The sequence below is a fragment of the Amblyraja radiata genome, chromosome 13 (genome assembly GCF_010909765.2).
Source record: "Amblyraja radiata isolate CabotCenter1 chromosome 13, sAmbRad1.1.pri, whole genome shotgun sequence".
NCBI classification, from domain to species: Eukaryota; Metazoa; Chordata; class Chondrichthyes; order Rajiformes; family Rajidae; genus Amblyraja; species Amblyraja radiata.
This window is the reverse complement of record NC_045968.1, coordinates 53,900,342-53,923,942: the sequence shown is the minus strand read 5'-3', so window position 1 is coordinate 53,923,942 and position 23,601 is coordinate 53,900,342. Positions and strand designations below refer to the sequence as shown.

The window sequence follows — 23,601 nt, the reverse complement described above, 5'->3', positions numbered from 1 at the left end:
CTGGACCACATCCTGCCGACTGCAGGTTGGCCTAATGATCGAGTTTCCAAACATTTTATTTTTAACCCATTGCCAGACCAGGGGTATTTGCCAATTTAAAAAAAAAATTTCTATTTTATAGTTTCCCCGGGATGAGAGGGGTTACTATTATTATTATCTGTTCATTTATCAGCATCAGCTTGTTTTAGTCTAGTCTATGAGCGATTACGTGCCCACCGCTCCCACCCTCATATTTTCGGTCATCTGGAGGTTTCAGTCGTCTTTAATCTTACTATGTTACTTCAATTATTGTTATCTGTGATTTGAAGATTGACGCGCATGTGTGGTGATGGCTTTCTTCACGTAATCGCTCATCGTAACTCCTCACAAAATAAAGATCAAACTTCAAACTGGTAAGTTCTCGTTTAATCTCACTATTTTAAGGTAATTAACGTATGAAACATTAACGATTTTTATAAGTCTGCTGTATCTTAAGGTGACTAAAATCTATGTTTGGCCATCTAAGATGCTGGGCAGCCTGAAATGCAACAATAAATAGCAGTGGAAAATCTGAGAAAGCATCTGTTTCAAAAATACCTACCATCACAAAGGGAAGAGTTGGTCACATTGGTGCTGAAGCCTGAATCACAACTGCACACAAAACTTCCGATTGTGTTGTTGCAGATTTGTTGACAGTTCGAGGTGTTGGTTGGACATTCATCAATGTCTGGAGAAAAAAGAATGAGTGACATGTAAAAACTGCCACATTAAATATTATTCTCCAACTCTGAGAAATAATGTATTTGAAATCTTCCTACCATCACAAATTGAAGAGTTTGTTAAGTTGATGCGGAAGCCTGGGTAACAACTGCACAGGAAGCCTCCAACTGTGTTGGTGCAGTTTTGTTGACAGTTTGAGATGTTGATTGCACATTCATCAATATCTGAAGAAATAAGCTCAGTTACTCTGCCACAGGATGTAGTTGAGGCATGTAAAATAACCACATCAAAAATACATTTGGACTGATGCACGCCTTGTAAAATTTGCAGGGAAATGGGCCAAATGCAGTAAATGGAACTGGCTGAGAAGTCGTGAATTTATGGAATTCCCTGCCACAGAGGGCAGTGGAGGCCAAGCCACTGGATGGGTTTAAGAAATAGTTAGATAGAGCTCTAGGGCCTAATGGAGTCAAGGGATGTGGGGAGAAGGCAGGCCCGGGTTATTAAGGGACACAAAAATGCTGGAGAAACTCAGCGGGTGCAGCAGCATCTATGGAGCGAAGGAAATAGGCGACGTTTCAGGCCAAAACCCTTCTTCAGACTGATGGGGGGTGGGGGGGAGAAGGACGGAAAAAGGGAGGAGGAGGAGCCCGAGGGCGGGGGGATGGAAGGAGACAGCTCGAGGGTTAAGGAAGGGGAGGAGACAGCAAGGGCTAGCAAAACTGGGAGAACGTTCATGCCATTCAGACGCAAGCAACCCAGGCGGAATCTGAGGTGCTGTTCCTCCAATTTCCGGTGTTGCTCACTCTGGCAATGGAGGAGACCCAGGACAGAGAGGTCGGATTGGGAATGGGATGGGGAGTTGAAGTGCTGAGCCACCGGGAGTTCAGGTAGGTTATTGCGGACTGAGCGGAGGTGTTCGGTGAAACAATCGCCCAACCTCCGCCTAGTCTCCCCGATGTAAATCAGCTGACATCTAGAGCAGCGGATGCAGTAGATGAGGTTGGAGGAGATACAGGTGAACCTTTGTCGCACCTGGAACGACTGCTTGGATCCTTGAATGGAGTCGAGGGGGGAGGTGAAGGGACAGGTGTTGCATTTCTTGCGGTTGCAACGGAAAGTGCCCGGGGAGGGGGTGGTACGGGAGGGAAGTGAAGAATTGACAAGGGAGTTGCAGAGGGAGTGGTCTTTGCGGAAGGCAGACATAGGGGGCGATGGGAAGATGTGGCGAGTGGTGGGGTCACGTTGGAGGTGGCGGAAATGGCGGAGGATTATTTGTTGTATTTGCCGGCTGGTGGGGTGAAAGGTGAGGACTAGGGGGACTCTGCCCTTGTTGCGAGTGCGGGGATGGGGAGAGAGAGCAGTGTTGTGGGGTATGGATGAGACCCTGGTGCGAGCCTCATCTATGGTGGTGGAGGGGAATCCCCGTTCCCTGAAGAACGAGGACATTTCCGATGCCCTGGTGTGGAACGTCTCATCCTGGGAGCAGATGCGGCGTAGGCGGAGGAATTGGGAGTAGGGGATGGAGTCTTTACAGGGGACAGGGTGGGAAGACGAGTAGTCCAGATAGCCATGTGAGTCAGTGGGTTTGTAGTGTATGTCGGTCAGAAGTCTGTCCCCTGCGATGGAGATGGTGAGGTCAAGGAATGGTAGGGAAGTGTCGGAAATTGGATAGGGTCGATCAGCCTTGATCACAATGAATGGCGGTGCTGAATGGAAGGGCTGAATGGCCTCCTCCTGCACCTATTTTCTAAATGGAACTGGTTTAGAGTCAAGTCAAGTTTATTCGTCACATACACCTACGGGATGTGCAGTGAAATGAAAAGTGGCAATACTCGCGGACTTTGTGCATAAAGACAAACAAACAAACAACCAAACAAACTACAAACAGAATGTAACAGAATCACACAGTCTTTTTCATATTAAATATTGTGGGAGGAAGGAAAAAGGGAAAAAAACAGCCATTTAAAAAAAGCAGTGGAGTGGTACAGTAAAGTTAGTCCCTGGTGAGATAGGAGTTTGCAGTCCTAATGGCCTCTGGGAAGAAACTCCTTCTCAACCTCTCCATTCTCACAGCATGGCAACGGAGGCGTTTGCCTGAACGTAGCAGCTAGAACAGCCCATTGCAGGGGTGGAAGGGGTCTCCCATGATCTTATTGGCTCTGGAGTTGCACCTCCTGATGTATAGTTCCTACAGAGGAGCGAGTGAAGTTCCTATAGTGCGTTCGGCCGAACGCACTACTCTCTGCAGAACCTTCTTGTCCTGGGCAGAGCAATTCACAAACCAGATTGTAATATTTCCGGACAAGATGCTTTCCACAGCCGCTGAGTAGAAGCACTGGAATTTCCTCGGAGACACTCTGAATTTCCTTAATTGCCTTGCCTTACTCATGAGTGCTGCGGTGTGTGATGTCCATGTCATATCCTCAGCGATGTGGACACCCAGATATTTAAAACAGCTCACCCTATCCACAGTATCCCCATTTATCCTCAATGGTGCATACGTCCTCAGATGATGTGCCCTCCTAAAGTCCACGATCAGCTCCTTAGTTTTTTTGATGTTCAAGAGTAGGCTGTTGTCCTGACACCAGAGTGCCAGATCAGCCACCTCCTCCCGGTAGGCCTTCTCATCGTTGTCTGAGATCAGGCCCACCACCACCACAGTGTCATCAGCAAACTTGATTATTGAGTTGGAGCTGAACCTAGCCACACAGTCATGTGCGTACAGGGAGTACAATATGGGGCTGAGGATGCAAACCCTGGGGGGATCCTGTGCTCAGGGTGAGGGACTTCGATGTATTCCCTCCCATCTTGACTACTGCCTGGCGGTAGGTAAGTCGAGGGCCCAGGCACACAGGAGGGTGTTAAGGCCTAATTCCAGTAGCTTCTCGGCCAGTCTGGTTGGAACTATCGTGTTGATGGTTGAACTGAAGTCAACATGGAAGGTGTAATGAAATATACATGCTCACGATTTGGATATTTTGTCTCATCTTGTGAAATATTGCTACCGCCACATTGCACAGGTGGCTAATATTGTTTAGTTTAAGGGGGTTTAAATCTACATGACCTATGTGCCACACTGATTATTGTTTGCCATCTGTTAGAAACAATGAATATGAAGTCTCCTACCATCACACAGCGAAGAGTTGGTTCGGTTACTTTTGAAGCCAGTGTTGCAACTGCACAAGAAGCTTCCGATTGTGTTGGTGCAGATTTGTTGACACTTTGAGGTGTTGGTTGCACATTCATTAATATCTGCAATTAAATGTCATGTTAAATTCTTGCATAGCATGTGGCATTGCCAGCAGTAACTCATTCACTTAGTGTTCTGTTCTACAAAGACAGCAGGATGACACTGCATGGTGGTGGCACAGTAAATTAAGCTCTCCGTAAAAATATTGCTGTGACATTATAAAACATATGAGCTGAGAGAGTCACTCTTCACTTCAAATATCATCAGCATCAGAATGTCTTCAGATTTATATATCTTTGAAAAAATTGCATGATTATTAATATTTACCGGGCCATATTTTGATTGGAGAGAGTAATGTGAATTGTCGGAATTGAACTTCCCTAACAAATAATAATTCACCTAAATTTCTATGATACTGCAGTAAAATATGATAATATTAAAGATTCACAGAGAAAGAAATGATAACCATTATAATTCAATATTAGGATGATACAAAAACATTTTGGGGGCCACCTATTTCTGACCGGGCTGTAGTAACAATCATTTGGTTGTTCAATCAGTGGTTGAAAGTTTGCGATGTTGTTTCCACATTCATCTATGTCTGGATCAAAATAAATGGAAGTCATGTCAAATAAAGTGTTGGAGCACATTGGTGGGTCTACATTCGTGGAGTGAATGGGAAGACATCATTTCAGTTCAGATCTCTTGATCAGCTTCGGCAATTGCTAGTCTCTCCAAATGACGTCTGATACAGGTGTTTTGTATTTTGCTTTGCCAGCTGCAACTTTGTCACATAATTTCTGAATTGCAATAGATTGCAGACTGTCATCATATTGTGGCAGCACAACAAATGGAGATGTCTTATGGGAAAATATTGGTTTAACTCTTACCAACATAACCAGGTCTAGGAGAGCCACTCATTGCCACATAGAACATTGGCATCAGGGTTCCTTTGCGATCATATCGCCATTGGGGAAATGGCCAAAATATTGAAAAGCACAGGTTTCAAGTACTGATTTCACAAGGTAATAATGAAGGAAACATAGAATTTTAATTCGGAGTCATATGAGTAATCCCGTGAATAACCCCGCCAGAGCACACGCGTGTCTTTACGCCTTAGTGCATGGCGCGATGACTGACTGGCAGGCGAGCTGCTCCTGCCAGCGGTAAGTTTAAACATGAAGGTAAGTTTTAAAATTATTCCCAGTTTATGTTTTGTCTTGTAAGAATCTATCCTTACAGAGGTTTCCTGTTGGATTTCGGGGCGAAATCCGGACGGACCGCGGGGAACCCTTTATGGACCGCGGGGAATCCCAGTCATGGACCGCAGGGAATCCCGGTCACAACCTCGGGGAATCCTGGCCAGGGACCGCGGGGAACCCGCTACGGAGACCGCGGAAATGCGGGTAGCGGACGGCGGTCGAATTCGCCTTTCGAGTCGCTGGCGGTGGAGCCAGCGGCTTCAGACTGGTGATGGTAGCACCTAGGCAAACCCGCTTGGAGGGTTAGCCACAAAATTATATCTCCCTCTCTGAGGGGAGCGTAGGGAAGATGAAAGGAGGCCCGTTGACACAAACAAGTCGGGACAGGAAGATTCCTGATCGAGAGGATCCCCTCCTTCAATAGGTAGCGTCTTTGAATGCTCTAACCCACATGGAGCACCTGATGGAGAGGTGCTCCACAATGATATGCTCCAAAGGAGGGAGCTATATCACCGCGTGTCTCCTCGGGGGTCTGCGGCAGCACCTGTTTTCAGGGCTGTCTATGAATCTCCCTCTCTGTGGAGGGGAGTGAGAGTGGTCAGTGTGTAACTGACTTCAAATTCGAAGTATGTCCGTGGAACATACTGGAGCACATGCATATGGCTCCATGAAATACTCGCAAATGAAAGGGTTATTGCCGTGGGCAGAAAACCCGGAAGGGGCCAGAGTTCCCCTCACGGCCGCCAGTGAACAGCACTATCAGGAGTGACATTGGAGAAAAGAAACTAGCCGCCAAAGCTTCTCTTCAGGTAAGACTCGTCCAACAGGATGAGGAAGCAAAAGCTGTCGGACTAATCAAGGTACCAACGACGAACAAAGCTTCATTGTTTCGGCGACGACACACCCCACACCTCATCGGCAGAAAGCAGTTTACTGAAGCTGGTGGCAGCTTGAAAGCTGAGCAGAGGTCTTTCAGGCCAATGTCCAAGCCGGTCTCAGGAAATATGGAATCCACACACCAGTCCTACTCTTCAATCAAGGATGGGAATAGAACCCAGATCAGGGGCCTTTGGGCTTACCATAAGACCACCGGTAGCCAGGGAGGTAGGTGGGTCTGGTTCTTCCGAAACATGGGGTATGTGGACCATTTACAAGTTGGTAATATTTACGCTTGTTTTTTGTACAAATGACAATGATAACATGAGATTCAGATTCGTTGATAAACATGTGATTGGTTTATTTTTGCACAGTATAGATGCAAACGGCCCCCCCTTCTACTCCGGGGAAGGAGTGTTCCGTTCGCGGAAGGGGGAGCGACGGCACCACGACCGCACATGCTGCGGTCCACAGACAGAGCTGCACTGGTTTCCAGTCCAGAGGCACAGCGGGAGTCAGGCGTTCCCGCTACAGTTTAAAAACGGGCCATCAGATGAGTCTACTCTGAGGTCGGTTTTTCCTTGCAAAGGAGAGTTTTGCTTTGTTCCAACAGCTCAAGGAAAAAGAACAGAACAAGACTCTCCAAGAAGCCTGTCCCCAGCTCGGCTCCAGCAGACAGGTATCTCATCAGTGGGGGACAGAGGGCAGTAGGACCGCTAACCCGGCGCTCCGCCATCCCCGACACCGAGCCGAGCCCAGTTCCGCTAGCGCCTGAGCAGCGGACTGGATGTCAAGACATCCGGCCGGTGGTATCCGATTCGTCGGACGGGGACCTCTCACCGCCCGCTTAGGGCAGAGATAGCTGCCTGAGCCGCATGGAGCGGCTCGTGGAGCATAAGCTCCAGCGAGACTTGCTTCGTGAGGAGCAGTTTCGCAGAGGGAGTTCAGGCACTCCATCCACAGTGCCTCGTGCACTGGCCATTGCTTCCTCCTCATCCGAGGACAGCTTTGGCGACCAGAGCTGGTCTGGTCAAGAAGAGGGGCACTGGCTGAACAACATCGGGAGTATGCTTGAGGTACAGGATCAGGAAGAGCTGCTGGGTGTGGCCACTACGTGGTTTCACCACGAGCAAGATGGCTTTCAGTCTTAACTGATGGCCAGCCTACTACCTGTCTTTTCCAAAAAACCTCTCCAAGACAGGTAGCCATGAGGCGTTGGTTTCAACATGCCTCCCCTAAATTGCATTTACTCAAAGTGCCCGCCATTATTGGGGGATACATTGAGCAGCAAATTTTAACCCAAATATCTCAAAATTGCATTTGATACCCTGACGTCGGCTATCCATGTCCACCTGCTCATTCCAGAAGGGCAGGGTAGTATGGCAAAACACCTGACCCTACTGTTCAACTTCTGAAGGGAAGTCACAAACCTGCCCTCAATCTATGAAATTAACAAGACTGTGAGAACGCCGACCTCACAACCACAGAACCTGCTACCTGGCACTTGCCAAACCAGTCCTAAAAAACTGGACGAAGTGTTCAAACTATTCGGCACAAGAGGGCAGAGTCTGGAATGAGCACCACACTAAACCAGACAGCAGTACCTCTACGTGCCCACCAGGGGCATCTACCTCATAGTACTGGTGAAAGCTCGGGGCCTGCATGCCAATCCCGTAAGCCTTTTAGGCCAGGGCCCACAGCAGGCCCCATAAAAAATGCGCCACCCCCCAACAAACATCTTCCCTACAAGAACTAGGAACCAGAAACCGAAGAAAACAACAATGAAGACAGATAAGTATGGTTCCTACCATCACATAAAGGTGAAGGGTTGTACTAACAAGGGGTGGGTGAATCACGCCTGGTTAGGAAGCTATCACTCTTGGTAGTTATATACCAAAAAATATATTCCAGTGGAATAGAATTAATATCTTGCCACCAATTCAGCAAGCACCCCAAGGGGTCTACCCTCCCACGATGGTGAATGTCGCACCATCATTGATTAACCACTTGAGTATTTCACCAGGTATACCCACTTATGGGATTTGTAACTTCTACCATGGATCCAAGGATACTTTATGGTAGACATCGACCTTGAAGATTCATACTATTCAGTACCTTTTCATATACGTTTTCGGATATACCACAATTACCTGGATGGGGTAACCATAATGAGCATTGCCATTTTCATTCACTGCACATCTCGCGTGTGAATATGACAAATAAACTTGATTTGAGTATTGAATTGGCATATAAGCCGAAGCTATTCCAGAATCAAACCAGCCCTGACACTTAAGAAACATTCCGTCATGGCATGTCTATATATTAACGACAGACTATTCTTGGATATAGCTTTATTAGCTGCATTAGCTACTAACTTATTTAGCGGGCTCTGCCATATATCCAGATATTTACGTTGACCATCCACAACATTGTCTAGCTGGTATTCATTAAGACTATCAGTTATGGTAACATTTAACCACCAATCATCTACGTGGCAAAGCATCTGCATAGGAAGGATTATGTTTGTACACTTCCACCTGGTTTGAGTAACATCTCATGTGTTCTGATGTGTTACTGAGCTTGTAATACTTAGTGCCAATGCGAGTTGACTTAAACGTGTTATACATTAAATTACTTAATTCTAGTGAAGCATTGCTCAGTAATGCACCATTTTGCATGTTCGTTTATAAATTAACAACATCACAGTGGTGGCATATACCAAACCACTTGGGCGGAGAACATCGATATTAAGTGACAATTTATTAACAATTGGTAACCGTATGTCGTCAAACATGTTTGACCATCAGTAACTTACTTATTCAGGTGAGCTAAATGCTGTAAACAAACATTTAAACCAAAAATATTTGCTGAAATTACTAAGCAATATGGACACCAGATATCGATTTCCTTATATTCAATTAAATCGCCACGTACTAACCTACGTCGCATGAAACCAATCTCAAGGCAGCGGCGATGGATACATTCTCGTGTATTGAGGGGGTGGGGGGGAATCTAATCTCTATGTTCTCCCTTCCTTCTACCTCTTCAATAGGTACTACGGCTTCATCAGTCGGGTACTACGCAAAATACAGTGGACTAAGTCCACAGGCATGGTTCCCAGTGGTCCTCGACATGGTCATTAAAAGAATTGTAGAATTGGGAAGACCACTGCTGTGCTTGGATCAGACAGCACTATCAACATGATGACAGCACTCCGTCGCATATCCACTAGGGAACATACCTGACGAACATCAAGAAATGGGAACTGTTCAAAAACAGGGACTACAACATAGAAACATAGAAACATAGAAAATAGGTGCAGGAGTAGGCCATTCGGCCCTTCGAGCCTGCACCGCCATTCAATATGATCATGGCTGGTCATCCAACTCAGTATCCTGTACCTGCCTTCTCTCCATACCCCCTGATCCCTTTAGCCACAAGGGCCACATCTAACTCCCTCTTAAATATAGCCAATGAACTGGCCTCAACTACCTTCTGCGGGAGAGAATTCCACAGATTCACCACTCTCTGTGTGAAAAAAGTTTTCCTCATCTCGGTCCTAAAAGATTTCCCCTTTATCCTTAAACTGTGACCCTTTGTTCTGGACTTCCCCAACATCGGGAACAATCTTCCTGCATCTAGCCTGTCCAACCCCTTAAGAATTTTGTACGTTTCTATAAGATCACCCCTCAATCTTCTAAATTCTAGCGAGTACAAACCGAGTCTATCCAGTTTTTCTTCATATGAAAGTCCTGACATCCCAGGAATCAGTCTGGTGAACCTTCTCTGTACTCCCTCTATCGCAAGAATGTCTTTCCTCAGATTAGGTGACCAAAACTGTACGCAATACTCCAGGTGTGGTCTCACCAAGACCCTGTACAACTGCAGTAGAACCTCCCTGCTCCTATACTCAAATCCTTTTGCTATGAATGCTAACATACCATTCGCCTTCTTCACTGCCTGCTGCACCTGCATGCCTACTTTTAATGACTGGTGTACCATGACACCCAGGTCTCGTTGCATCTCCCCCTTTCCTAATCAGCCACCATTCAGATAATAATCTGCTTTCCTGTTTTTGCCACCAAAGTGGATAACCTCACATTTATCCACATTATACTGCATCTGCCATGCATTTGCCCACTCACCCAGTCTATCCAAGTCACCTTGCAGCCTCCTAGCATCCTCCTCACAGCTAACACTGCCCCCCAGCTTCGTGTCATCCGCAAACTTGGAGATGTTGCATTAAATTCCCTCGTCCAAATCATTAATATATATCGTAAATAGCTGGGGTCCCAGAACTGAGCCTTGTGGTACCCCACTAGTCACTGCCTGACATTGTGAAAAGGACCCGTTTACTCCTACTCTTTGCTTCCTGTCTGCCAGCCAGTTCTCTATCCACATCAATACTGAACCCCCAATACCATGTGCTTTAAGTTTGTATACTAATCTCTTATGTGGGACCTTGTCGAAAGCCTTCTGAAAGTCCAGATATAACACATCTACTGGTTCTCCCTTATCCACTCTACTAGTTACATCCTCGAAAAATTCTATAAGATTCGTCAGACATGATTTACCCTTCATAAATTTCCGGTGGGCGGCGCGACTCTCGTCAGCAGCGGCCTCTGCAGTCCGTCTGTGTTTTTATTATTTTTTGTCTCGTTTTTATGTAGTTTTTGTTATTTTTTTTGTTGGGGTATGTGTGTGGGGGGGTGGGGGTAACTTTAAAATCTTTCCCCTGCATGGGAGACCCGACCTTTTCTTTGTCGGGTCTCCGTTGTCGTTGGGGCTGCAACGTGGACCGGCCTCCAACAGGAACGACCTGGGGTTCCAGCTGCGGAGCTGCCGATTACTCACCGTCATGGGGCTGGCCGAGTCCGGAGTGGGTGGAGCTGTGGTGGAGCGCTGCTGCCACCCGACCTCCGGAGTTTCGGAGGCTGCAACTGCGGTTTGGCGGACGGCGGCACCGGGAGCCCGCGGGTCCCTGCTGCGAGACCGCTTTTCAGGGCTTCCGCAACGGCGACTTCTCCCGCCCGAGTTGCGGGGTTGAAGAGCACCTGAGCGGGGCCTTACAGCATCGCCCCGCGCGGCTTGGAATGGCCGCGGGACTTTGCGAGCGCACGCCGGGGGCTCTAACAACTAGACCCGGTGTGCGAACTTGCATCACCCGGCGTGGCTTTAATGGCCGCGGGACAATCGCCATCGCCAGCCGGGGGCTTTGACTTTGACTCTGACTCTGACATCGGGGGGGAGAGTGCAGTGGAGAGATAAGTTTTTTTGCCTTCCATCACAGCGATGTGATGGATGTTTGTGTAAACTGTGTTGTGTCTCGGGGCTTTTTGTTTTGTAATGTATGGCTGCAGAAACGACATTTTGTTTGTACCTCAAGGGGTCCAAATGACAAATAAATTGAATTGTATTGTAATTGTATTGTATAAATCCATGCTGACTTTGTCCAATGATTTCACCACTTTCCAAATGTGCTGCTATCCCATCTTTAATAACTGATTCTAGCAGTTTCCCCACTACCGACGTTAGACTAACTGGTCTGTAATTCCCCGTTTTCTCTCTCCCTCCCTTTTTAAAAAGTGGTGTTACATTAGCTACCCTCCAATCCTCAGGAACTACTCAAGAATCTAAAGAGTTTTGAAAAATTATCACTAATGCATCCACTATTTCTGGGGCTACTTCCTTAAGTACAGCCTATCTGGCCCTGGGGATTTATCGGCCTTTAATCCATTCAATTTACCTAACACCACTTCCCGGCTAACCTGGATTTCACTCAGTTCCTCCATCTCATTTGACCCCCGGTCCCCTGCTATTTCCAGCAGATTATTTATGTCTTCCTTAGTGAAGACAGAACCAAAGTAGTTATTCAATTGGTCTGCCATGTCCTTGTTCCCCATGATCAATTCACCCGTTTCTGACTGCAAGGGACCTACATTTGTTTTAACTAATCTTTTTCTCTTCACATATCTATAAAAGCTTTTGCAGTCAGTTTTTATGTTCCCTGCCAGTTTTCTTTCATAATCTATTTTCCCTTTCCTAATTAAGCCCTTTGTCCTCCTCTGCTGGTCTCTGAATTTCTCCCAGTCCTCTGGTAGGCTGTTTTTTCTGGCTAATTTGTACGCTTCATCTTTTGTTTTGATACTATCCCTGATTTCCCTTGTTATCCACGGATGCACTACCTTCCCTGATTTATATTTTTGCCAAACTGGGATGAACAATTGTTGTAGTTCATCCATGCAGTCTTTAAATGCCTTCCATTGCATATCCACCGTCAACCCATTAAGAATTAATCCCCAGTCTATCTTGGCCAATTCACGTCTCATATCCTCAAAGTTACCTTTCTTTAAGTTCAGGACCCTTGTTTCTGAATTAACGATGTCACTCTCCATCCTAATGAAGAACTCAACCATATTATGGTCACTCTTGCCCAAGGGGCCACGCACAACAAGACTGCTAACTAACCCTTCCTCATTACTCAATACCCAGTCTAGAATAGCCTGCTCTCTCGTTGGTTCCTCTACCTGTACTGGAGTTCCTGGCAGGTCTTCACCACAATGAAGGAAATGTTCTGTCAGCCCACTCAACTTGGGCACCACGACAACAGGGCAAATGGCACTGGTGATCAGATACAGGAGAGGTATATTCAATCCATTCCCCAGAAATAGGTACACCCAAAATTGGGATGTCAGTGAAGTCCTGACATACCTTAGGGGATGATCACCAGCCAGGTCCCTCACCCTGGAACAGACTACCCTGAAGATGGACATGCTGGTGGCCTTACCTCAACACAAAGAGCCAGTTCTTCCATCTACTGCGATTGGACAACATGGTTATAACACCAGATAGTGTCACATTTCCCATTCAAAGGCTGGCCAAACAGAACAGACCAGGAAAATCAGGTCCAGTCATGGAATTCCGGGCATCCCCACCTGAACCACGTTTTATGTGTCATGACCCACTTAGAGATCTACATCGACACAATAAGCAATACCGAGGGAGAGGAAAAAGCCTTATAGGTCAGCCACAATAAACCTCATGGTCGGGTGACGAGCTAAACTATCTCTAGTGGCTCAAGCAGGTACTGGGAGTTGCTGGAGTAAATACTAACATGTATAAATCTTATTCCACCAGGACAGTTTCCACGTCATTGACTAAGAGGATGGATGAGCCTATGGACCACATCCTGGCTACAGCGGGGTGGTCTAGGGAGTATACGTTCCAAACTTTTATAACAAACCACTGACAGAACCTGTATCGTTTGCAGAAAAAGAGTCTGCAAAAAATATATAATTTAAGCCCGGGGGAGCATTTTGGTCTTGTTATTGTTAATAACACCATTATTGTTTTACAAACAGATTCATGGTTGATTACGATAACATACTTCCTTCCTCAAATGACTTCGGCAGCGAGTGAAGTATAAACTGTTACACGGTTTGAAATCACAGAGATTTAAAATCTTCACGTAGTCACTCATGTGATCTGTATTTTATGAGGTGTTACGATGAGGGATTACGTGCCCTCCACTCCCACCCTCAATAATATGGGTCAAACTGATAACTGAGGTCTCCTTTTCTTTACTATGTTTATTTCAATAACTGTGTCTATCTGTGATTCCACACCGCTGCTTTGAAGTATGCCGCGCATGCGTGCTGAGCGGGTTCTTCACGAAATCCCTCATCGTAACTCCTCATAAAATACAGATCAAACTTCAAACTGGTAAGCTCGTTTAATCTTACTATTATCAGGGTAAATAATATACTTTGTTCCGGAAGGACAGCAGATGCTGCTTTACATAAAAAGAAACAAAGTGCTGGGAAAATTGCACACAAAGCTTCCATCAGGCAGCATCTCTGGAGAACATGGATTGGAGAAGTTTCAGTCGGGAATATATTTGGTTTAACCGGGCCGTCAAATCTACATGACCAACAACCACATTAAATATTCCTACCATCACAGTGTGAAGAGTTGGTCACATTGGTACTGAAACCCAGGTCACAACTGCACACAAAGCTTCCATTTGTGTTGGTGCAGACTTGTTCACAGTTTGAGATGTTGGTTCCACATTCATCGATATCTGGAGGCAAACAAGTGATTAAAATATTAAATATTTGCACATTATTTGGCTTTGCTGAAGTAATCATTCTCACTTAATATTCTGAACTAGACTAGTCTGCAGGACCTTGTTGTACAATGCCAACACTGGATATGGTGCTGACCCCCATAAAAATATTGCTTTGACTTTTTAAATTATTACAATGTGAGTGTACTGGCTTGCCTTCATATATGATTGAGCTCAAAATGCCTTCATATTTACATATCCTTTGGAGAAATTGCATAAATATTGAAATATTCTCAAAGGGGAGGATGAACAGCCAGAAGTTATGCACGTTGGAACAAAGGGCCTAGGTAGGAAGAGGGATGAGGTCTTGCAAAATGAATATAGAGAGTTTGGCAGGATTAAAAAAGTAGGACATACAGGGTAGTAGCTTCCAATTTAAGTGGATGGAATTAGACAGGACCTTTGAGGAATATAGAGAAAAGAGGAAATGACTCAAGCAGGTGTTTAGAATGACTAAATTGGACCACAAATGGTTTCTGGCAAAGGGATTAAACTAAATGGGGAGAAGGCAGGATAGACCTGCCTTCTATCCACAGATCTGATAGGACAGATGAATGCATGGCTCAGGAATTGGTGCAGGGGACATGGGTTCTGATTTATAGACCATTGAGATCTATTCTGGGGAGAAGGAAGGAACTGGGTACCGATTGTGGATGATCAGCCATGATCACATTGAATGGATTAAAGAGCCGTATGGCCTACTCCTGCACCTCTTGTCCATTGTCTATTGTCTATTGTCTGAATCCCAAACCCATCAATGCCTACATTAAAAACAAGAAAGTAACAGTATCATGGATAAAGCAGGGAACATGTGCTCCAAGAAAATACCCTCTTGAAAGTGGCAACACAAGTAGATAGAGTGGTAAAGAAGGTACAGTACATGGTATGCTTGCTTTCACTGGTGGTCTTTGAGTATAAGAGTCACAAAGTTATGGTGCAGCATTGAAGGACATTTGTTAGGCTGCATTTGGAGTCTTGTGTGCAGCTCATGTTGGCCGAGTATAGGAACAATGTGGAGGTATTAGAATGGGGAGTGAGGATGTTTACAACAATGATATACAGATTAGTGGGTAGTAGCTCCAGGAGTAGTTGGGTAAAATTGCATTGTTATTTCTGGCAGGGTGAAAGAAGACATGATAGAAAAAGGTAAAGTTACGAGAGGCATAGTTAGTATACAGTTAGAACCTTTTCTTTGGATGGATAATCAAAGACTAGAAGGCATTGCTTTAATGGAGAAGGGACAAGATTGATGAAGATGTACGATGTACGTTTTTTTACATTGGTGAGGCTGGTGAGTGCCTGGAATGTGCTCACGGGGAGGGGGAAAGATGCAGATATGATAGAGGCATTTCTGAGGATTTTGGATAGGCACATGGATATGCACCTACCATCACAAATCGAAGGGTTGGTCAAATTAGTGCTGAAACCCGGAATACAACTGCACACAAAACTTCCGATTGTGTTGGTGCAGATTTGTTGGCAGTATGAGATGTTGGTTGCACATTCATTGATATCTAGATGGAAAACAGATTGTGTTGCATCGATAATTTATGTAACATTTAGTTTGCCAAGTGAATTTCTCACTCTTAATATCGTGATTAACTATAGACAATAGGATGTGTTTATATTACCGAAGCGGTTTCTATCAAATTTATTGTTTTGATGCTTTGAAACTTTACATCACATTGTAAAGGTGACTATTATAATTTATTTTACAGGGCGTCAAATCTACGTGGCCCAACAGCCATATTGAACATTGTTCACAATCTGTGAGAAACAAAGCTTTTGAACCTTCCTACCATCACAGAGTGAAGCGTTGATCACATTGGTGCTGAAACCTGGGTCACAACTGCACATGAAGCTTCCGTTTGTGTTGATGCAGACTTGTTCACAGTTTGAGGTGTTGGTTTTACATTCTTCAATATCTGGAGGAAAACAAGTGACCGAAATGTCAAAAACTTCCATGTTATTTGGGGAGGAGGCTGAAGTAAAAGTTGTCACTTAATATTCTGAACTAGAATAGTCCGCAGGATGTCGCTATACAATGTGCACAACCCTCTAATAAATATTGCTTTCAACTTATTGCGATGTGAGTATTCTGCCTTTGCCTTCATATATCATTGAGATCAGAGTCTTTATATTTACATGCCCTTTTATGAATCTAAGATGGACTGGGCAGCCTGAAATGCAACAATAAATAGTACTTGTGAAATCTGAGAGATCATCTGTTTTAAAACATCCTACCATCACAAAGGGAAGAGTTGGTCACATCGGTCATATTCAATATCTCTGTCTCACCTAGATTTTAACGGGCAGTTACACTATCACATTAAATATTTTAATTTAAATCTGAGAAACTATGTGTGCGAAAACACCTACCATCACAAAGTGAAGGGTTGGTCAAATTGATTCTGAAGCCTGGGCTACAACTGCACAGGAAGCTTCCGATTGTGTTGGTGCAGTTTTGTTGACAGCTTGAGGTGCCGGTTACACACTCATTGATGTCTGGAAGAAAACAAGGGAATGTTTCAAACTCCTGTATTGCAATTGTGTTTGCCAATTGTATGCTGTCACATTCTGAACAGCAGTAGATTGCAGGCTGTCATCATACACAATATATAGAGCTACCCTTCTTCCTTTGTCGTGAGAAAACATAAGTATTTCAATGTGATCCAATCTTTGTCAAGAGTAACGTTGAGGGATTACGTGAAGACCCGGCCAGTACGCATGCGTGTCAATCTTCAAAGCAGCGGTGTGAAACCACAGATAACAGTTATTGAACTGAACATAGTAAGATAAGAAAACCATAATACCAGTTGAAATTTATGATAGAGGGCTGGGAGCGGAGGGTACGTAATCCCTCAACGTTACTCCTCATAAAATAAAGATCAAACTTCAAACTGGTAAGTTCTCGTTTAATCTTACTATTTTACTTCGGAGTCACGTGAGTGACTACGTGAAGATTTTAAAGCTCTGATTTCATGCCGTGGAACAGAGTCCAGGCGTCATACACTGCATCAGTCGGCCAATGATGAGTGAACATTAAGAATGCATTCAGACATGACATTGATATAGACATGTTGATGCTATTAATGAATAATAGTGGCAATAGTAACCTCCCTCAACCTGGAGGAAGTATGAACCATACCTAACATAGAGTTGGCAAATACCCCTGATCTGGCAATAGGTTTGGACAGATCAATAGTTTGACCATCCTGCAACCGCTAGGATGTGGTCCATCCCTGCTGCTGAGGTATAGCGGTCCTGATGGAGTGAGACTCAATGTCAATGTACACTCCTGTATATGCCAGACCCATATAACCATCTGGAGAAGGTTCGTAGTGATTCCTTCTAACAAGATTTTATGTAACTAATAATATTGCTGTCAGTCTATAAGGCTCTTAGGAACCTTGACATACTGGTGTAAATGCGTGATCACACACAACCCAAGGTCCATGGGATATGCAACATCTAGTTTGGTCTTGTGTCCCTGTCTAATCTGCTTGATTAATCATAAACAAAACATGTTATTATAGCCCGCAGATATGATCATCCTATCCAGTGTAGCAATGACTGGACCCATAGCGCTGTACTCAGTGCCATGGCGTAATCACTAGTACGTGAGTATGACCATGGACAGGGATGTTGCTGGTGCCTATCGGTGAAGTGACATAGTACAATGTTAACAACCCATATCTCTGCGTTCCTAAGCCAGGGAGGTTTTAAGCTGACGATACCTTCATATTCTGGATATCAGAGGGTGTGACCGGACAGAGTGGTTTATGTACTCCTCAGCCAAATGATGAGGAGGTACTTAAGGCACAGTAATGGAATAGTAACTTAATGTTATAATCCCATAAAACTGAATTTTAATGTGTCAGTCATCCGTGCCGAGTTAAACGTAAGGAAGCATAAACAATGCTTCCCATCTCCTATGCAGGTTGCTGCTATTTGGTGCTATCCCTGCAATCTGTAGTGAGCACTCTTAATGCTTATGGTTTGACAACCCGAGCCGCAGAAACGATCTCTCAGAGTCTGTAAGTCTATGAATTGATTATATCATGCAGAGGATGGTTTCAACATCACAACTGAACCAGCATTTTTTATCCGGAATTAATCATGTAAGGTTTTATGTTCATTCTTCACCTCAGCAGGAGCCATAGGTATATAACCCAGGCAGGCACTATGAAAACCCGGAAGCGGGAATAATGCTGAATTTTGCAAGACCCGTCTATTGAGGCCAAATGGAATGAAGACATAAAAGAACATTCCTTCCTAGTGTAGCGAGAATGCACCCTTTGCCATTGTATGCCTCGTTCACTGTTGATTGAAACTGGATGCAAGCGAATCAATAGTTAGTGTTCTATCAATCCACATTGTCATTAAATACTTTGTGATCGCACATTCATTCTGGGTTGTCATTGATTTTGCATAATAATACACCAGTGCTGAATGCGGTTTGGTAAAACTATCACCGGATACTTTGATTTGATTGTACCTTTGTGATTAACATATACCACAACCAAAGTGTATCACCTTGGACTTGTGCATGCCGTATATGCATATCCACACACCCTTTAATGCACAGAATGCACCTGGTGTCGTTTTGCCAGTTGATACCATGACTTAACACTTGATAACTCATGCTAATCCCATCTGCCTCCGTAACTAGTGATGGTATTAGTAAATTACCCATCTTTGGGCAATAGCATCAGTTTGGAAATGACTGAAGATTTACGGATAAGAGGTTTTAGTGGAGCAAAGCTGTCCATCATTGTGACTTTGATTGTTTCAGCTAAAAATAGCAGAGGTCTAATTTTTTGTCTCAGAGCTGATCCCAGACCAATAAATGGATGATTGTATCCCAATTATCAATAGTTTCAGTTGGTATCAACTTAATTTAAATTTAACTGGACGGGTGAGAACCAATTCCTCAAATATAGCTATGTGGCTGATAAGGCTAATTTAGTAAAATACAGTATGTTCAATATCATCCAGATTGGCCATGCTACTTATTTGTTAGCTCTGTGCAGCCGAAGCACTGATAGTAGTGATTTGGTAAATAATCTGGAAACTGGAGTTAGCTCATTTTGTAACGCCACTGAGTGTATCGTTGCCTCATCCAGTTAAATTTCAAATATCTTCAACCCTGTGAGCGGAAATGATCACATGGAAGATATTCAGAAAAGTCTATACTGCACATGCGAGTTGAGGCTATTGACAATGATCAGTCCACATCCCATTCTTGTGAGCCTTGTCTTGAAAGGCAACTCCAACCATACCTGTGTGCAGTATAAACTAATCTAGTGTTATCCCAAACCAGTGTAAATATTCAAACCAGTTTAATATTACCAACTTGACAGGATGATTTGTATCCGTGACAGGAGACATCATCGATGAGGTTCCATACCTTTATCCGAATGGGAGGACTTATGCAACCCAACCCAGGAGCTGCCTCAAACATGTGTGCGTGATTTTACATCTGCTCCTGGGAGGTAGAGGAGCTCGAGTACGAGGTTGGCGCATCTTCCAGGAAGGCCATTCTGGGCTGTGGCCTATAAAAGACCTTTGTCCTGGTTGTACGGCCTTCAAGCTTTCACCAGCTTTAGTTCATCGTGGTTTGCTGGTGGGTGCGTAGGGGTGCTGCCGTCGAAGATGTGAGGTCTTGCGTGATGATGTGGCCTTCCTGAACCCGACAGCCACTCGTCGAGCTCCTGCTGCTGGTAGTGTTGTTCCTGCAACCCCTGTACACTTGTGGTTTCTTCAGCCAAACATCTGTCTTCAGAGTCAGCCCAGAAGTGACTCCTAATGCTCCCCTCTGTCGAGGGAGATGCATTATGCAGCCCTCAATAAGGTGCTGCCATGGGCGTCCCAGGACCCCCTGGTGACTAGACTCCATATACCGGAGCATGTCACATAGGAGCTTCTGATCCATCAACTGCTCCATGCGGGAAATGCGATCACAGTTGCTCCTGCCGGCGGTGAGTCTTCACAGACTGACTCGTCTGAGTCTTCGGCCTGTCCGACTTCTGCTTGGCTTTCCCACCAGTCTGAGGTGTCGATTTCGACTGGGCAGGTGACAGGTCGGAGACTGCTGATCAATAGCGATCCAGGTGCAGTCTACAGCTGCTGACTGACCGCAATTCTGCGGTCCTCCGCAGTCAGTCTGGATGCGGTCCATTCCTGTAACATATTCTTACAAAATAGCACAAAACGACCTTCGCGTAAGGAATTTACCTGCATGTCCTTTATAAACCTTCTGCTGCAGGACAACGCTCCTCCCGAGCCTGGTCTCGTGGTCGTGGTTTGTTACAGCTGGGGTTCCTCTGTGGTCCTTGTAGAAACACTTCCATTGCGGGTTATTTCTCCCCCGAGCTTTTTCTCCGCAGTCCCTTATAACAGGGCTTCTCCACGGTGTTCTCCAGTCGGGGCTTTCTTTCACCCCCCCCCCCCCCCAGATCTGGGTATCCCCGCAGTTACTGCAGCCGGGATATCCCCACGGTCCCTATCAAAGGGATAGCCGTGATTTACAAAGTCGGGGGGGGGGGGGGGTGTTATCCTGCTTCGGGGGGGGTATATGAAGCCGCTGGTTTAGTAGGTGACTTCATGCCGTCCGCTCCTCGCATCCCGCAGTCTACGGAGCGGGTTCTCAGGTCGCTCCCCGTATTCCACGGTCTCTGTAGCGGCTGTCCAGGTGCCCCCGGCACCAATATGAAGCTGATGGCATCAACGCCAGCGGCTCGAAGGTGAATCCACCGCCGTCCGCTCCCCGCTTCCCGCGGTCTCCGGAGCGGCTGTCCAGGTGCCCCCAGCACCAATATGAAGCCGCTGGCTCCACTGCCAGCGGCTCGAAGGCGAATCCACCGCCGTCCGCTCCCCGTGTTCCGCGGTCTCCGGAGCGGTTGTCCAGGTGCCCCCGGCACCAATATGAAGCCGCTGGCTCCACTGCCAGCGGCTCGAAGGCGAATCCACCGCCATCCGCTCCCCGCTTCCCGTGGTCTCCCGAGCGGGTTCTCCACCAATATGAAGCCGCTGGTTCTACAGCCAGAGGCTCAAAGGTGAATCCACCGCCGCTCGCTACCCGCATTCCGCGGTTCCGAGCGCCTAGGTCCGTGGGCGGGATTCCCCGTGACCGGGGTTCCCTGAAGTTCGAGACTGGGGTTTCCCCTCCGTCCGGACTTTGCCCCGGACTTTTAGCAGGACCTCTAAGTAGAGGTTCCTGCAAGAAGTTTAACCTGAAAGTTAAAAAAAAAAAATACCTCAGGTCTGTTGCTGGCAGGAGAATCACGTTCACCCTGCCAGTCGTCACGCAATGCGATAGACGATATGACACGCATGTGTACTGGACGGGGTCTTCACGTAGTCACTCACGTGACTCCAAAGTAAATTCAACGATTCTGCTAGTGTATACCCCCGTTGGTGAAATAGGCAAAACCATTGGAAAAACATAGGTTTAATATTTATATTTCACCGAATACAGGGAAGGAGGGGGGGGGGGGGGGGGGGAGGAAACTAGTGGAATTTTGATTTTCGTAAGATATGACAATTGACATTGATTTTTATAAATCTGCAGTAAAAAATTATCAAAGAAGTCACCTTGTTTGCATCTGCCCTTTACGTCCCAGGTTGAAGATAAGGGAGGAGGGAAAGTACCTGGGGAGGTGAAGGCATGGCTACAGAGCAAAGAACGTTAAGAAATTGTTGAAGATTTGCTTTCTTTAAATATTTCTATTTTACCCATGGTTTAACATTTCTCCTGCTAGAAAAATAATCGCTGCAGCATGAAATCACAGGGAATGAAATGGTACACTTTTTCATTCAATGTTAACATGGCACACATCCTTTTTTCTCCATTGTGAGAAACATTGTATTTGAAAATTCCTACCATCACAATTGGAAGAGTTGATCACATTGGTGCTGAAGCCTGGGTCACAACTACATACAAAGCTTCCGATTGTGTTGTTGCAGATTTGTTGACAGTTCGAGGTGTTGGTTCCACATTCATCAATGTCTGGAGGAAATAGAATGAATGACATGTCAAACATTGCAACATTCAACATACAGCTTTCAACACCTCTACAGGTAAAGTATCCATCATGCGACTATTCTGAGCAAAGGGAATTATATCATTTTTCATTCATTAAGAGCAAAAGCTAAATATTAGGCCAACAAAGTTTTACAGCGCAGCAAGAACTGTCACTATTAAATATTATTCCACAACTAGAAACTGTGTGTGAAAATATCCTACCATCACAAAGCGAAGAGTTGGTCACATTGATGTTGAAACCTGGGTCACAACTACACACAAAGTTTCCGATTGTATTGGTGCAAATTTGTTGACAGTTCGAGGTGTTGGTTGCACATTCATCGATGTCTGGAGGAAACAAGATAAATGGCATGTCAAACACTTGCAAAACTTTAGTCTCTGCCACATAAAACTCTACCACTTGCAATCATAGGGTTCAAAAGAAAATACGCAATCCTACAACTGAAATCATATATTTATGTATTTACTTATTTATTTATCTTATAATTTTATTTATTAGAAGTAGTGTACATTACAATAATATAAGACAAAAATAACATAATACATTTCTTGTACCACTTCATATTTTAAACTTTAAAAAGAAGAAAAGTAAAGAAAGTAAGATAGGATTGTGAGTGTGCGAAAAAAGTGATCAAAAAAAGCCCCTTAGACACGAAGAGTTAGAAAAAAAAGTTAAGAAGTAAGCCATAGAAAAGAAAAAAGAGAAAAATAAAACAGAAGCTATGTTAAAAGTAGAAAAAAGAGCTGAAAGGGATATACCAACTTCGTATTTTTCCTCCCCCCTCACCAAGTCCTGAAACCATTTATTTTCAGAGTTTTGTTGCACCTTATACTTGTGGTAAGTCGACAAATGAAGACCAAATCTTTTGGAAGTGGTCTGGTTTGCCTGCTAGCAGGAATCTCATATCTTCCAGGTGTAACGTTTCAGACATTTTTGAAATCCACATATTGTTGGTGTTGGGGCGTTTTTCCAGAATTTAAGTATAAGTTTTTTTCCCATTATTAAACCGTAATTAAATAGGTTATTTTGGAATGCAGTTAGTTCAAGGCTGCCTTCCATTATTCCAACAAAAATCAATTCTGCACTCGGTATCAATTTTATTTTAAATATTTTTGTGAAAATTTCAAAAATTTCATTCCAAAATTTTTGCTTCTTGGGATAGACATTTATCACAGATAGGGGAGACATTAGGAAAAAGTTTACTTATTTTAGTTTGTAATATAGTCTATGTAAGGTTTTAAATTGAATTAGAGTATGTCTTACGTTAATCGGGCATTTATGCACATATAGCAAATGTTTATCCCACCTCTTTGGAAATTTTTATAGCTAGTTCTTGTTCCCAGTCTCTTCTAATACCATCGGATGATGGTATTTCGATATTTATGATGATGTTATACAAGTATGATATTAATTTAGCTGATTCGGCCTTTGTATTCATTGCTTCATCCAATAAGTCTG

The 23,601-nt window shown here is 44.7% G+C and overlaps 2 protein-coding genes across 2 annotated transcripts in view; one reads left to right on the top strand and one right to left on the bottom strand.

Moving 5' to 3' along the window:
* LOC116980025 (mucin-5AC-like) overlaps positions 1–16,568 on the bottom strand; it is a 60,409-nt gene extending 43,841 nt beyond the window's left edge. The window contains exon 1 of the mRNA XM_033032095.1: positions 16,475–16,568. Within this exon, the coding sequence (XP_032887986.1) occupies positions 16,475–16,477 (3 nt within the window). The 5' untranslated portion in view covers positions 16,478–16,568. The remainder of the gene's footprint in view (positions 1–16,474) is intronic.
* The window catches only part of LOC116979505 (serine-rich adhesin for platelets-like), a 1,930,096-nt gene that overhangs the window by 828,884 nt on the left and 1,077,611 nt on the right, over positions 1–23,601 (top strand). The window lies entirely within an intron of this gene.